The 16,301-nt window shown below is 57.3% G+C and overlaps 1 protein-coding gene and 1 long non-coding RNA gene across 3 annotated transcripts in view; one reads left to right on the forward strand and one right to left on the reverse strand.

Annotated features, from left to right (window-relative positions):
• LOC309651002 overlaps positions 1 to 16,301 on the forward strand; it is a 172,937-nt gene that overhangs the window by 95,259 nt on the left and 61,377 nt on the right. The window lies entirely within an intron of this gene.
• CRHR1 (corticotropin releasing hormone receptor 1) overlaps positions 1 to 16,301 on the reverse strand; it is a 50,027-nt gene that overhangs the window by 955 nt on the left and 32,771 nt on the right. Inside the window, exons 4-11 of one of the 2 annotated variants that reach the window (XM_082443176.1) lie at positions 11,885 to 11,970; positions 4,592 to 4,698; positions 3,690 to 3,810; positions 3,314 to 3,467; positions 2,960 to 3,020; positions 737 to 809; positions 387 to 472; positions 13 to 148 (exon numbers count right to left, since the gene is read on the reverse strand). In XM_082443176.1, coding sequence (XP_082299302.1) covers positions 13 to 148; positions 387 to 472; positions 737 to 809; positions 2,960 to 3,020; positions 3,314 to 3,467; positions 3,690 to 3,810; positions 4,592 to 4,698; positions 11,885 to 11,970 — 824 coding nt within the window. Of the gene's footprint in view, positions 1 to 12; positions 149 to 386; positions 524 to 736; positions 810 to 2,959; positions 3,021 to 3,313; positions 3,468 to 3,689; positions 3,811 to 4,591; positions 4,699 to 11,884; positions 11,971 to 16,301 lie in introns of both variants that reach the window. The other variant, XM_082443175.1, reaches the window with a different exon arrangement.

A 16,301-nucleotide genomic window follows, 5' to 3' on the forward strand; every position in this document is an offset into this window, starting at 1 on the left:
GGACGGCTGTACCTGGAAGGATTCCAGGAAGGAGTTGAAGTAGATGAAGACGACACGGGAGACTTCGTCCTCCCCGGGGTTCACGAAGAACAGCATGTACGTGATGCCCAGGAGGGGGAGAAGCACCAGAGTGGCCTTCACAGCCTTCCTGGGGTGGGGCAGGTAGCGGGGGAGGCCCAGAGTCACAGCCCACCCAGGAAGGGGGCTGGGGCCTCTGGCTTGGTGGGAAGGACCGGGTCTGGGGGAGGGCTGTAGCAGATCCCCGGAATGTCTGAGACAAGGGGAGCTGGGGTTTCAGGAGGGACTCTCAGGCCTGGGGGGATACCCTGGGTCAGAGGCTGGGATCTCTGAAGCACCCCATGGGTGGGGGAGGCAGGTCTGGTTACCTGTACTGAATGGTCTCAGACGTGGTGGATGCCCGGAGTTTGGTCATGAGGATGCGGACGATGTTGAAAAGGAAGATGAAATTGATCTGTAATTTGACACACAGTGGGATGGCCTGGGCATGGGTGTGTGCAAGAGGCTGGAGGGAAGGTGGGGGACAGGGCAGGGACTCAGCTGTCCCAGGTCTGGCCTCCGCCCCCCTGCTGCTCTCCCTCCATCTTCATGAGCCCTTACATATTCCTGGCCCCCTGGCCGCCACCTCTAGGCAGAGGGATCCTTTTAGTCCACTGTAAGCCCTGCTTGCCCCTCCCCACTGAGCCCCTCTCTCCTGTCCCCCTACCCAAGTTCTTACCAGCAAGACCAAGATCATGGGGCCCTGGTAGATGTAGTCAGTGTACACCCCAGGCTTTTTGCCAAACCAGCACCTAGAAGGCCACAGAGGTAAGAGGAGGAGGGTCACCTGGGTCCAGTTCAGTGGCATGAGGGAGGAACAGTGCTTGGCCAGGCCAGGACTGGAGCCAAAAGCCAGGATCTGGGTGGCCCAATTCCAACCCTGGCAGAAGGTCAAGATAGCTTCCCATCTGCAGAATGGATAGCATACTTTGAGATGTAAAGCTGGAAGCAGGCACTGTGGCAGGGAGGGGGATTGGGGAAAAGACCGCTGAATAGAACAGGCGTGGGTCCAACACACACTGCTCCCCTCAGTCCCCACTGTGTCTCTGGTGCACGCCCACGAGGGGGGCCTTGCCCTGTACATGTCATGCAGTGACGCTCAGCAGCTAACAATCTCTGAATTTGTTTCATGGCAGCCTGAACGACCTAGAGGCAGAGACTCTACAGGTTCCACCTGTCGTGAGAGGCAGAATTGCTTTTCGTTTTCTTGAGTTTCCCTCCAGCAAGACCTAGGGAGGTCTGGGGAGTGGGTTGGGATGAGGCACATAGGAAGTTCCATGTCCTTGTGCAGAGATGATGGACCCTCGGGCATGCAGATCTGTAGTACCTAGATCTCAGGATGCTTCCATAAACAATAAACTGAGATTTTTATGTGAAACCTCTTGACTTTTTCAAAGTTTAGAAGCAATTCAAGTTTTCAAAAAACACGGTGCAGACCAAATGCAAGCTGTCCTGGGGCCAGGTCCAGTCCTTGGCCCCAGAGCCTGCAAGGTCTCTCTCAGGTCTCACACCTGGATCCCTTCTGCTGCAGTGTCAGCATCTTACCACAAGGTGGAGCTCCAGAGACGCTCAGACCAACTTTCCTCTGCACTCAGCCATCCTTTTTGCTCCAAGATGCGCCCAGACACAAACACTGGGCAGCTTTTTGAAACCTGTTCTTCCTTCCCTGTACTCACCTGCACACCTGCAGGCACAGGCTCCATCGCCCAGGATTTACAATGCTCCTATTCTGAGACCCAGGCCACCATTCTGGAATCACTGCCAAGCCCCTAGTCCTGCTTGTCAGCTGCCCCCGACTCCCAGTTCAGGCCCCCACACCACCGGCTGTGCAAATGCAGAGAGAGCCAGCCAGGCTGGGCCGGAGTCAGGAGGAATCACCTTGATCCTTCCTAAATGTGAATATAATTTTCCAGGCTCCTTGTCAGGGGTGGAGAAGAATAGCTATGGTGATGGAGGCCGCCTGGAACCCCAGTCAGACAGTGGGTTCCTGAGAACACTTTGGCAAAGAAGATCCTGGCACCTCCCCTGGCCATCTGTGTCCACTTTTTCTGCCTCTCTTTTTCAGTGGTTCTCAATCTTAGCTTCCTATTAGAATCACCTGGGCAGGTTTAAAAAATCCTGGTGCCCAGGCCACACTCCAGACCAATAACATCCAACTCTCTGGAGGTCAAACCTGGGCATCGGTACTCTTTAAAGCTTCCTGCGTGATTCTAACACAAGCCAAGGCTGAGAGCCACTGCAGCGGAAGTGCAGTTTTCAGGGGTGATTGGGAACACCTACTTCCATTTAAGTACAGCCCCTCAGGACTTTAGAGCTGGAAGGAGTCTCTGAGATTGTCTGGATCAGTTCCTATTAAATCAATGGAATTGTTTGTTAAAACAAGTCTTTATTAATAGAAAACATTTTTATGACATTTACTATGTGCCAGACCCTATTCTAAATGCTTCACATATATTAACTCATGTCATCCCCACAACAACACTTTGAGGGAGGCACTATTATGAGGATGCCCATTTTACAGATGAGGAAACTGAGGCACACTGCAGTAACTAGCCCAAGGTCATAAAGCTACTTAATGATGGGAGCCACAATTCAGAACTTGGGTCGTTGGGCTCCAGGGACTGCCAGTAACCTTTAGGCTGTTCTGCCTGTGGTGAAAGCCCGAGACAGATAAAAGAGCCTGGACCTGCCTGTCCAGCCCCACCTCAGGCAGAACACTGTTAGGGAGACTCACTTTGAATCTGACCCCCAGCACCCTCCCTATGTGGATGGAGAAACTGTGGCCCTGACAGGGAAGGTGACGTGGCTGAAGATCCCTGAGGAGCATCAGGCAGAGCGGGGCTGGAAGCCTGGATCTTGGGGCTCAGGGGGCCCTGAGGGCAGTGAAGAGGAGGTGACTTACTTCTCATTGTCGTAGTACAGCTTCCCAATGGCCCAGGCCACGATGATGGGGAAAGGCACACCTGGTGGAGAGACCGGCTGTCACAGGACCTGTTGGTGGAGTCTGGGGGATGCAGGCCTGGAAGCCCCCAGCGCAGCCCAGGGCCTAGAGGCGGGCAGGGCCTCCCCAGGTACTCACTGGCCTATCATGCCTCCTTTAAGATGTTGCCCTCGTCCCTGCCCCCCAAGTAGGGGCAGAGGGCTGTGTGCACACCTCACCACCCTAACCCGGCCTCCGTCTCAGGCCCCCAGCCAGCCGGTCTGAGTCTGGGTGGGGAAAGGATGGCGGGTCAGGGCAGGGGGCTGGCCCGCTCACCCCAGCCGATGCAGATAAACATCCACTTGCGCAGCCGGTCGGTGGAGTACGTCAGCACGATGGCTGTGTGCAGGTAGCAGCCCTCGCCAAACATCCAGAAGAAGTTGGTCACGTGGAAGTAGTTGTAGGCGGCTGTCACCAACCTGCACCAGCCCTGCCGCCCACCCCATCAGAGGCGATGATTAACCAGGGAGGGGGGATGGGAGGAAGCAGCGGGCCACCCCAGGCCCGGGGCCTCCTCCCGGCAGGATGGGGCACCCCCCCAGCATCCACTGCCGTGCTATGGGCCCCAAGGCCCGGCTCCGGTCCCTCCTCTGCAAAGGCAGCCCCACCCAGACCCTTCCTCTGACCCTGGGCCTGCCCCTCCAGGACACACCACATTGCTCTGGTGGACTTCCGGGCTCATGGTGAGCTGGACCACGAACCACGTGGCGTTCCGCAGGATGAAGGCCGAGATGAGGTTCCAGTGGATGATGTTCCTCAGGCACCGGATGCTCCTGCGGGCAGCAGGGGAGGGGGGGTGACAGGAGGAAGAGGAGGAGAGAGAAGATGAGGGATAGGTCACCAGCATCACTCCAGCCCAGATGTATGAATGGGGAAACCGGGGCTCCGAGCAGGGCGGGCTGACTAAGTCACACTGGGAGGTGGCGGCAGTGGCTCTCCTGATGTCCCACGGGTCCCTTCCTAATTGTGGCCCACCCAGACCTAAGCACCGGGGCAGAGCCTGCCACACGGCCAGTGCTCAGGGACCAGGGGCTACTTGGCTACTAGGGATGCCCCTTCTCCCATGAGCACCCTTCCCTCCCTGTAGCTCCAAGTTTGAGGCTCAGAAAACATAAAAGGCCTCCAGCAATATGCCTCCCTCCCAGCTTTCAGCCCTGATGCTCAGCCCCCGCTGTCAGCCCCCATTCCTGGCACAGACCTGGCTGGCACTGCCACCTGCATCCTTGGCAGTTGTGCTGGGCCCAGGCAGCTTCAAACCCAGAGTGGGCTCCACCTTCCTGGTCTCCCAAATGGGTGCAGCCCGGCCTGGGTGTGGGTGACACAGGTGAGCCTGGGCTTTGGCCATCCCCTCCCCTCTGCAGTCACTGGGCAGGGTTGCAGAAGTGACCCTGCCAGAGGTTCCAAGAGACCTGGGACATCTGTATCTGTCACCTGCTCCCACTGAGGTGAGGGAGCAGGACTCCCCCAGCCCACTACTGCCTCCTGTATCTTACTTCTCCCCCCTGCTCGGGGCCTGGGGGGTGTGGCGGGGGGACAGTGCCAGGGCCTCCTCACCTGAGCCGCAGAAAGAGGACAAAGGCCACCAGGAGGGCTACCAGGGAGATGCAGTGGCCCAGGTAGTTGATGATGACGGCAACATGGTAGTGTACCTTGCTCTTCTTCTGAGGCAGGAGAGAGGGGCAGAGGTGAGGCTCCTTCACAGCTGCGCCCCTGTGCCCACTGGATGTGCCAGGACAGCCCACCCCCACAGGTGCCTGGGACAAAGTGGGCCATGATAACAATAGTTATCCCTTCCTGAGCCCCTGCTATGTGTGAGGTGTTGCCCTAGAGCAGTGCCATCCAATCTGAGTCTATGTCTGTCTGTCTGTCCCCCAATCCCATGCTCTGTGCACTGCTCCGTGCTGTGGGAAAAATATCAGTTAACTTGAATCTCCATATCACATAGGGTTCCCCATTCCGTGTGCACAAACACGCATGCACAGCTCACGGATGTTCTCTCATGTTCACGTTTCCGTTCAGTCCCAACTCCAGGTGGCCCTTGTGGGTGCAGAGCAACCCTCTAGGACTTCTCTCCTCCTCCCGTTTCTGAGTTGAGCCACCATCTTCTCCATCACCCCTAAATCCCTCCCGCTGCAGCGGAGGCCCGCTCCTATCAGCGAGGAGGGGAAAGGGCAGTTGCTCTGTATTAGCATCCACAGAATCATTAGAAACCATAAAAAACCTCTCTAGGCTCTGTAACTTGCTTCCCGGGTCCCACCCCTGGCCCAGGGGGTCTGCTTGAAGTCAATGGGGTCCTCTCCCAGGACTAAATCAAAGTTCCCAAATGTTATTACTTAATTCATTTCATACACTGATGCAAGCTGGGAAACGCGGCAGGCCCCTTTCCAATCAAAGTTCGCTCCATGAGTGTGGAAGCCCTCCCGTTTACAGAGTATTTTCTTTGTTTTTTTTTTCTTTTTGGCAGCGCTGTGCGGCTTGCAGGATCTTAGTTCCTCGACCAGGGATTGAACCCGGGCCCTCGGGAGTGATGAAAGCTCGGAGTCCTAACTACTGGACCGCCAGGGAATTCCCTACAGAGTATTTTCATATCTGTTATCTTCTCAAACCCTCAAGGCAACACTAGGGGAAGAGCCAGTAGGGGGTCTGTACCTTATTTTGCAGAAAAACAGGCCCAAAAGTACACGGACTCATTCAAGGTCACTCAGCTTCAAACCGCCTCTCACCTTCATGTGCAGATTGACAAGGTGCTGAGGCAGAAGACGGGTTCCCACCCCATGATGGTGGACTGGGGTCTCCAGGGCCCAGCTCTCTGCAGACTCTTGACCCCGCGAGAGCAAAGGCCCCTTTCACCCTTTTGTAGGTCCCAAGAGGGCAGGGGCTAAAGAGCCAGAGTGTGGCACATGGTGGAGCGCCGGGAACTGTGTGTCGAGTGCAGGAAGGAAAAATGGATGTTGGAAAGGCACTGGCTTTTGCGAGGGGAGGGTCCCTGGTAACCCCTCCCTCCCTCACCCTTTCCAAATTCTGGGGTGGGGCATGGGCATGATGATGCCCAGAAACTGTCAAGTATTGAGAAAAAGACAAGCTCGCAGGAGACTTGTGCACCCTTTCAGAGCCACCAGAGCTCCTGGCTCTCCGTGGACCCTCCTGTTGGAATTACAGAATCCATGGGCATCAGAACTGGTCCCAAGGGATCAAGTCCAGCCCTACCCATCTTCCAGATAAAGAAACTGAGGCCTAAACTCACCCACCCAAGGACAAGGGGTGTACCTCTGAAGCAGGACACCTAACAGGCATCTGAGAAGGGGTGAAGCCCTCCCTCCCCTGCTCTCCCCAGCCCCCGCTCTCCCCCTTCTGAAGGGGCATCCTCACCGAAGCAGCTCTGAGGCCCAGAAGGCCCAAGCAGCTCTGTTCTAGGGGTTGGTTTTCCTGGAAGAAGCTTTCAGGAACATGACGGGAAATCACATTAGCAGCTCAGGCTCTGAAGCGCTGAGACCCAGCGAGGTGTAAATGGCAGTGGGGAGAGAGGGCGGGAGGGGCAGAGGGTATTCACTGCCATCGTATAAACGCGGGGGGCGGCGGGGTAGCATCTCTGAGTGCCTGGCGGTAGATGCCAAGACCAGAGACCCCAGCAGATATGCACACATTCAGCCTGTCTGGAACTGATATTTAATTTCCTCTTATTAAATTTTCCACAGATCCATGCTGCGAAGCCCCTGGGTAATGGCAGAGACTGTGGAGCCCAGAACGGTGTGATGCCCCAGCTTCATGCACAGGCCCAGGTGGGCAAGATGAGCAGAGTGTGCAGGGAGGCCCTTCACTGCCCCCCACAGCAGGCTGAGCCGGGGTCCTTTGGTTTGGGGTGGCATGAGTCATTTATTAAGCACCGACTGTATGCTGGGCACTACGCCAGGGGCTTTACAGACGTCACTGCTTTTCTTTCTCACAACTGCCCTCTGAGACTGTCCTTCTGTCCCCGTTTCTCCAGTTGAAGGGGGCTGCATAATCGGCCCAGCATCGGCATCCAGGTCTGCGTGGCCTTAAAGACCCTCCTTCCTCTGTCCCCGCGGTGCATTTCTTGGGGGGATAAGCAGGGACTGAAAACAGAAGCGCTCTCTTCGTCCTGGGCCCAGAATTCTCTGGGAGCTTCTACGGGGAGGCTGGGGGCTCATGAGGGCTTTCCTCCTGAGGCTGAAAGGGGAGAATTGGGCCAAACCACGCAGGGGACCACCTTTGCCTGACTCCTCGAGCTGGAGGGCCCAGGCTGGCTCTCAGCCCTGCTTCTCACCTGCCACATCAGCCTGATGCAAACTGAGAAACAGCAAGGCAGCTGGGGGGTTACGGTGCAGCGAGAGCCCGAGAAGACTGCTGGAGAGATGGCAGTGTCACCCCGAGAGATGACCGGCATCACCAGGAGAGATGGCCAGTCACCCCCAAGAGGTGGTCAGTGATACCCTGAGGGGTGTTCAATGACACCTGGAGAGAATAGCCAGCAACATCCTGAGAGACACCCAGTGACACTCCAAGAGATGCTGATGACACCCTTGAGAGACAGTCAGTGACCTCCTGAGAGAAAGCCACCGTTAACTGCAGAAGCAGCTGGGATGCCTGAAGGACACATGGACTCAGCCAGTCCCTGGGGACCTGAACAGCACTCTGTCCTTGCCCAGTCTGGAGACCAGAGACTGGCAGGTAAGTACCCTGAAGAGGGTGGCACAGTGTGGCACTGGGCAGAAGCCACTCCTCTGCACCCTCACGACCAGAATCCAATAAGTAATTCTGACCAGACTCTCTGCAAGGCACACCTGGTCCCAAGTGGTGGCAGTGTCAGACCTGTCCTGATGCCTTTTCAGGATGGCATGATGGGTTCTCCCCGCCTGGTCCCCACTGCCCCAGCCTCTCTCCCACCCCCATCCACCCCATTTTGAGGCTCTCCCTCTCCACCTGGGTTTCCTGAGTTACTCCCTCACCCCACCCTGGGCACTCCAGCCCCTTGCTCCCCAAGGTGTGGTCCCCAGACCAGCAACGTCAGCATCACCTAGGAGCTTGCAGGAATCTTGAGAAATGCAGAACCTTAAGCCCCACCCCAGATCCACTGAGTCAGAATCTTCATTTTAGCAAGAAGTCCAGATGATTCCTAAGCATTCCAGAAGCCCTGGTCGAACCAACCCCCTCTGTGAGCAGTGAACGCCGGCCCACGAGCCTACACCCCCAGAGCCCCTTTTATGTCCCATCAGAGTGTGTGCCCTCCCAGGATGTGCCGGGGGCCAGGGCTCCCTGTGCTCAGCAGAGTGTAGGGGAGGGACGCAGAGTGTGTGCAAGTGTCAAGGGAGGGGTGGGGGGACGGGAGAGCTGTCTGGGGCAGTTTGGGGTGTCTCTGCAGTGGAGGGAGACAAGTGTGTGTGGGGGGAGGGTGCAGGCTGGTGCTGGGGGGTCAGTGCAGGGGCTGGGCCATGCATGAAGCAAGCTCCCCGGCTGGGGGCCTGTCCCCTGCTGGTGACGGCTGTGGGCAGGTCTCCTCCCTGGCCTGGCCTCTGGGCGCCCTCACAGGTCTCATTTCACAGGCAGTGGTTCTGCGAATCCATTATCTTCAGTTCCTGGGGCGCTGATGCTTAATTAGCAATGAGTCCGGGCCCAGAGCTGAGAAATCGGCTGCTCGGTTAATTGGCGACTTTCCTCTTCCTCTTTCACAGTAGCTCCGGGAGGGGACGGGGAGTCTTGGGAATGGGGAGGGGTCTGGCGAGGCTGGGGGCTGGCAGAAGGGGATGGCATTTTCACTAATTAAATTAACTGATTACCCGGAGTGCCAGGCAAAGGGGCCAGCGGGGGCTGCCGGGGAAAGGGTGGGCGGGGCAGCCCGGGTGGGGGTGAGCCCTGCAACCAGACGAACGGCGGTGCCCGTGACCCCATCGGGGGTGCCCGATGGTTGGTGACCGCCCCCCCAACCATCCCCCCTCATGGTGAACACAACAGCTTCCCCTGAGCTCAGGTGATGAGAGGCCGAGGGGTGGTGGATAGATGGAGCGCCCTCTACAGGCCAAGCCGCAGGCGGACACCGCCCTCCCGCCCCCAGGAGGCAGACTGAGCTGCTCTCCGGCCTTTTACAGACGAGGAACCTGAGACTTCGTGAGGCTGAATCACCTGCCCAGGGTCACACAGCACATGTGCTGGAACCAGAATCCAAACCTCAAAGCTTCTGCCTCCAAAGCCGGTGCTGTTCCCGTTATACTGTCTAAGAGGGGCCTGATGAGAAGCTGGTGCCCCCTAATCCTCCTTCTCCCCCAAGCCCGCTGGTGGAGAGAGGGAGAGACCCCAGTCCAGGCAGAAGGGGTGGGAGCTGCAGAGTGGAGAAGGCACCTCTGCCCCTGATTCTTTGAAGGGTGTTGGGGGCAAGGGGGGCTGCTGAGTGTCCCCCATCAGCCAACTAGAAGGAAGGGGCTTAAATTAGAGCAGGAGAGATTTGGGGGACCGTGAGTGTCCTCTGACATTCAGGAGGCTTCAGTGCAGGGAGGGAGATTGAAGGCAGCTGTGGCGTCTCCAGCTTGCTGATGTCCAAGAGGGGGACAGACACTCGCTGCTCTGGGGTGGGGGAGGGGTGTCTGTTCTAAGGCAGGAGGCTGGCGATCTGACCTCCACTTGGAGACACATGGTCAGCCTCAGGCCCTGCAGACCCAGCAGGACGATCAAAGCGCAGGGTGGGGTGTGACGGAGGCGCTGCAGGCTTCTCGCCTTAGCTGTGCTCCCCGACACCGTCCCCCTCCGGGCGTGAACTGCGGTCCTAAGAGCCGCAGACAACACTGACCTGCCTTTCCCATCCTCCTGCCTCCTCTACTGTGTGCTAGGTAAGGAGTCCCCCACTCCGCTGAGTGGTCTTCTTGCCCACCCGAGCCCCACCCGAGCCCATCTCTTCTGGTTCGACTATGTTTCCTAACATGGGAACCTTACTTTCCTCCCCCAGTCCAGGTGGGTGCCTTCATCCCCAACCCTGGACTTCTGGGGTCGGCTCACCATGTGGACGCTTAGCAACCTGGGGGCTGTCTTTGCTCAGGTCAGGTCACTGGGGAGCTGGGCCAACCCACCCGGCCTGGGGTGGACCATACGGCCTGGCCTGTGTGACATTAGATGCCTGGAAGCCCCTCGCCCTGCATCCCAAGTAACTCTTTCGTCTGCCAAAGCAGCACTACTAAAGAGCGTGTCATTCTTTTGGGCTAAGCACTGCCCTACCTTTGCAGCTTCTACAAGGAGACAGCAGAGCCCCAGTATCTCAGTGATGTGAGGCCAGGCAGCCTGGAGGAGCGGCTAACCAAGGCATGAGCGGAGGGTGGGGGGGGTGGGCAGTGCTAGGTGGGGAAAGCTGTTCTCCCACCATCAACCTCACTGCACACCAAGTACCTGGTTCTGGGCAAAGGGAGCCACCTCCAAAGCCCCGGGGTCCAGGCTCCGACTCACTCTGGCTGTGTAACCTTGTGTGAGTCACTCCCCCTTTCTGGGTCTCAGTCTCCCTCGCTGTAAGGTGAACGGGTTACCCTAGATGAGAGTTTCTCACTTTTTCCCCATCACCCCCCCACACGCTCCCCCCTGCACTTGTTAAAAATACAGATTCCCAGGTTGTCCTTGGAGAGTTTGATTTATCGGATGTTGGGTGTAGCCCTGTATTTGAACAAGTGCTCGGGATGATTCTTATCACCAGGCAGATCAAGATGGGATGGAGGGTCCCCAAGGTCCCTTCCAGTTTAGATCTTTTAGGCACTGGAATTCTTGGAACTGCCTAGACCAGCCCCTCTCTCCCACGCCCCAGCAGCCTGGGGCCCTTGGACAACTTGGGGCATCTCCCATCTGCCCTTTCCTTTCTGCTCACTCCTTCTTCCCGCTCCATGACCCCCACCTTCCTCAGCACCCACCAAAGGGGTGGGTGGAGATGTAGGGGAGGGGACAAGGGGGACGGAGGTAGCAGCAACACAGAACGACAGATATGCCCGTGTGTCTGCCAAACATCACCCTTAAAAGATTATTCATTGCAGCAGTTTGTCATAAGCAAAGATGAGAATAAAGATTGGTTAACTAAGCTATGGAACATCTGTACAATGTGATATTATGCAAATGTAAAAAAAAAAGAATGAAGATGCTCTTTACGTACTGATACGGAACAATCGCCAAGGTGGATGATTATATGAAAAAAGCAAGGTGTCGAACGAAGTGTATAATATGCAACATTTGGGTGAAAAACAAAAAAGAATATATATACATAATTGCTTGCCTATGCAGAGACTGTCTCTGGAAGAACTCTTAAGAAACTGGCAAAATGGTTACCTCTGATGGGGGGAGCCCAGTGGCTGGGACAGGGCTGGGAGGGAGACTCTTTTGTTTTCCCATTTGTACCTTTTGAATTTTGTATTGTGTCTAAGCAACGTCTTTCTCAAAAACATTTAAATATTTGAAAGGCTCTTCAAGGGCTTTTTCCAACTCCATTGCTCCTCCCACTCACATCCTGGATTCTAACGCAGGATCCTGGCTGGACCCGGTGGGTGGGGTGGAAAACGGATGAGAACAGGTCCCAGTGAGCTAGGAAGGAGGGAGGGAGGGAGGGAGGGATGGAGGAAGGAAGGGAAGGAGGGAGGAAGGGAGACTCAACTCACCGCTGTCAGAGCCTGCCCACTGCCCTCCTGCCTCACCCTCCCTTGAGGATGCCCACTCACGGGCTGGCCTAGTTCTGGCTCCCCAGTTGGCTTCTCTCTGCAGGGCAGAGACACCAGCCTCTGGCTCTCCCATCCGGCTGGCTGCTAGCAGGCGCAGAGCTGTGCTGGGCGCCCAGGCCCCACCCTCAACGGGGTAGCTGGCTCGGAGCCTCACCTCCTCGCTAAGGATCTCCTGGCATTCCGAGTAGTTCACGCGGGCGGCCCAGGTGCCATTGGCCAGGCACTCCCGGTAGCCGTTGTCTGGAAAAAGAAGAGAGTCAAAGTGACCCGTGGCTCCTCTCCCGAAGAGTAACTGAGCATCTGTCCGTCCATTCGACTGTCCATCTAGCCATCCATCTGGGCCAGCAGAGGAGCCGGCTTGCTGGGGGTGGGGTGGGGAGGGGCTTTCTTACTACCTCCACCTTCCTTCCTCTTTCTGCCCACTGGCCCCCAACAGAGATACAGTGGTGACCCCAATGCCTGCCCACGGGGCCATGGCTCTGCCCACCCAGGCTGACACAATCATGCCCATGGGCAGAGGCCTGACCAGATCACTGGGCTGTTTCCTGCTTCCTTGCAAGCCCTTATGTGGGGCAGATTACACGGTGGGCACCCTTCTGAGAAATCTCCCATTCTGGGGTCTCACATGGTAGCAAAAAAGAATGGTGAGTTCTGACGAGTCAATTCTCACTCACGAGGCCGGGCAAGATGTGGAAGGGAGTGTGCGGTGACAGCTTACGTGGCACAATGTAATGACAGGTTTCACACGGTGGGACTCTCCGTGGCGAGGTATCCCGTGGGGGTCTCACATGGCAGTCTCTCACGGGGGTGGGGATCACAGGGCAGCTGTTAGGGAAGGCCCCCAGGGTGGCATTTCCCTAGAGCAGGCCTTATGCTGGAGGGCCACGTAGTGGGAGCATCCATGGTGGAGGTCTCTTGGGACAGAAAATGACAGGTGGCAGGAGATGGGAGATGCGCTGGGGGATGTCATGGGAGTGGGTCTCGTGTAGCAAGTACTTCGTTATTAGAATCCGCTCCAACTGGCTCCCAGCCTGGCACGTGGCACTTGGGAAATAAGGCAGGAATGTGGCCCGGGAAGGGGTGGGGGGGTCTAAGCAGTCATCAGCCTGGAAGCCAGAACGTGTCACCTTCTAAGGAGACTGGGAGTTGCCTGTGGTCTGAACTGAGGCCTGGCTTCAGGGCTCTGGGACGCCCTCCTTCCTGCCCACGCCCCGGGGACACCAGGGCCCTGAAACCCAGTAGGGAGGGGTCCAAGGGAGATTCAAATCTGGAGTCTTTGCTTCTTTGATGGCGGAGGTCACCCTGCTCCACCCCGTACCCCTCTCAGGCATCAGTAGCTCTAAATATGTTTCCCGGAGTAAATTCTGGTCCTGACTCCAGGGAGCACTGGCTGGGAGAGGCTTGAGCCATTTCCACCGGAGCCCCTCGCCTGCTGCAGGCCTTTCCATGGCTCACACTGACCTTCACCTCACACCCCCCCCCCCCCCCACCAGCAGGGCCGAAGGAGGTTGCGGAAGCTGCTTGGGTCCCAGTCCCTGCGGTGGCAGAGCGCCACGAGAGAGGCAGAATGGGGACCCCCACTGCGTGAGTGCCATCGGCCAGCTGGCCTCTCAGGACCCTCTCCTCATGTGTAAGAGCAAGGGCTGGACCAGATGATCCCCAAGAGGCCGTCCAGCCTGGGACCTGCCTCTCTGCTGGTGGTCACAAGAGGGAGAGGATGGGGTGGGAGGTGGGTTTGTGGCTGCCTCCCCAGGAGAGGGAGCCCCGGCCTGGCCTCCAGGGCTGCCGGGCTGAGGCCTCCTCTCTAACGCTGCCCCTCGGCCCTTCTGCTGAGAGGCTGCTCTCGCACAGCACACCAGCGGGGAAATGAGGCTAAATGGATTTTTAAAGCTCTGCTCAGCTTCCCTGCCAGAGGACCTGAGTCTCGGCAGAGTTGAGCCCTTGGGCAGAGTTGAAGATGCTGCTGATTCCCTCCTAACTGCTAAATGAGGGATAAGCTACCAGAGGGCTGAGGGCTCAGTGGCTGGGGCTTCGGGGACGCCTGGGGGGACGCACGGAAGCAGGGGAATCCAGTGTGTCTGCCATGGACGGAAGGTGCCTGGGACCAGAGGCTGCTCCAAAATGTCTTCAAAGAAAGGGACTTGGGGTCAGAGATCTGGTGGGAAGGGGCACGAGGGCAGGGGTGGGAGTTGCTGCCTTAAGAGAGGCAGTATACTGTAGTGTTACGAGCTCTCCACCCCGAAAGCCTGGGTTCAGATCCTGGCACCAGCCGCTACTAGCTTCGTGTGTGAACCTGGAGGAGTCCCACGACTTCTCAGCTTCCTTATCTGCAAGATAGGAATGATCCTAACCAGGGTTCCTACCTCAATGGTTGAGGGGCATTTCTAGCTGACATGTACGGGGTGCTTGGAGCTCTACCTGGCATGTGATGTGAGCTGTTATTTTTATGTTTTTATTATTATTGTCTTGGAGCTATATTTCTATAACCTTCCATAAGATTCAGAACATGTCCCTTGTCGCTATCATAGGGGGTACTGGCGGGGATTCCAGGAGGCATCCCCTCGGCTCAAGCTCCCCTTTGAATCCCATAGGTGGGGCAGGAGCCTGGAGTCCTTCCCAGGCCGGGTCATCCAGAGGGAGCAGGCTTGCAGGAGGTGATCCTGCAAGAAAACAGGCCCAACGAGCAGCGAGTCGTTGCCAGGGAGGATGCGGCTTCCTTGTCTTTAATTGCTGAGCTGAGCAGTCCTCCCGGAGATTCATGGGAAAATGGATATTTTGGGAAATGCTTCCCATTCCTTTGAAGATCAGATGCAGTGGGAGGGAGGCCATTAAGGAGAAGGCCTAGAAGTCCTGGCAGCGCCTCATCGGTAAATGAACTAAATAGTGCCTAATGATTAGGTACAATTCTGCGTCCCCAGTCACTACTGATTACTCGGGCGTTCCTCATCATTCTGGCGCCGGGGGCACCTGGAAAGGGCAGTCTTCCAGCCCCGCCCCCACGTCAAGCGACCATCAAGTCCTCCATCTCCTCTCCTGGGGTCACAGAGGGAGGAGCAAGGGGGCCGAGAGAGCACCTCACCCAAACCTCTCGCCACCCATCCTGCAGGTGGAGAAACTGAGGCCCGGGGAGAGCCAGTGCAGAGGGTTCCTTAACCAGGTACAGGTGGAGGTGGGACTAGAGCCCAAGGCTCCTGGCTTCCACTTATGGCAGGGCTGCCCAATTGAGTTACATGTGCCCAGGCACTAAAGGTTTATTCGGGGCATGTCAAGTCACCTACCTTCAGGGACGAGAGTGGGGGTAGTTCATGGGGAGTGGCCAGGACCGGCTGCAAAGGTAGGCAGGACTGTAGCCACAGGGGGAACTTGATCATGGGGGCAATGCGGACCCACAGAAGGGCTGACTCCAAGCAAGGGTGTGACAGGGTCAGATGAGAGACTAGGGTTGGAGATTGGGGTACCCTGGACCGGGGCAGTGGCATTGGGGATGGAGGGCAGGGAGGGTCAGACATGAGACTCACTTTGGAGGTGGAATTGACAGGACCTGGTGCTCTGGTGAGGGGACTTGGGGGGGGGTCCTCCTGGAAGCAGCCCCCCATGCCCCACCAATCACCAGCCCTAATGCTGCCTTTCTCCGGGGAGCTCCAGGGCAGGGCACCCGGCCGGGTGAGGGGAACAGCAGGCGGGCTCTGGTTCCCCAGTTCCAGTGCTGCCTCCAAGCCTTGTGACCTTGGGCAGTTTTAGCCTCTTTGCCTGCATTTCCGACTAAAATGGGCCCAAGTTAGAGGCTGGCAGGATACACAAACTCTCCTTTAGGTCGTTCTGCCCTTCCTCCTACTTGCATTCTCCCCACACCTCCTCCAGGCTTTCTTCTCCTCCTGGGGTCCAGGGTGCGGTTGCAGACACACGAAGCTGCATGGTCTGGCTGTTCCAGCCTCCTGCCCAGTCCCAATACCTCCCCAGGGCCCTCCCACCCCTCCTTGGCTGTGGCCCCCAACCCGAACCCCATTAATCCAGCTGGTAAAAAAAGAGAGGGGCAGGAGATGGAACTTGGGAGTTCTGAGCTGGACAGAGTCTTAAGAAGTCATGTCGTCCAGCCTTCTCTATCCTCAGATGAGGGGCCAGAGGGCCATAAGAGAGGAAAATTGTGTTAAAGGCCACAATTGGTGTCTGTGGTCACCCTCTGTCACCTCTTGGGGGGGCTCTGAGCTCAGGCCCACCAGACCCCAAGGGCCCACCCAAGAAACCCCCCACCCTCCCCTCAGACAGCTCAGGGCCCCTGGCCTGCACCTGTTGCTCTCTTGATAAGCAGGGGCTGTGAGGCATTGACAGGGGAGAGCAAATTAATTCTGAGGGTGACAGGTGGCATAGCAAGAAGCTGCAAAGCCTGGAGATGGAGGCTCAGGGCCCTAGGGGAGCAGGGTGTTTACATGGGGATCAAGTATCTGAACAAACCCTGCCCGGGTCAGTCGTCTCCCACCCCCACCCCACCTGTGGGCCTACATGCAAGGACAAGCCCCCTGCCTACGGATCTAAAACTCTGAGTCCCCCACCTCATGGCTGGAGGGCCCTGG

This window comes from Balaenoptera physalus, assembly GCF_965194825.1.
Source record: "Balaenoptera physalus genome assembly, chromosome: 20".
NCBI classification, from domain to species: Eukaryota; Metazoa; Chordata; class Mammalia; order Artiodactyla; family Balaenopteridae; genus Balaenoptera; species Balaenoptera physalus.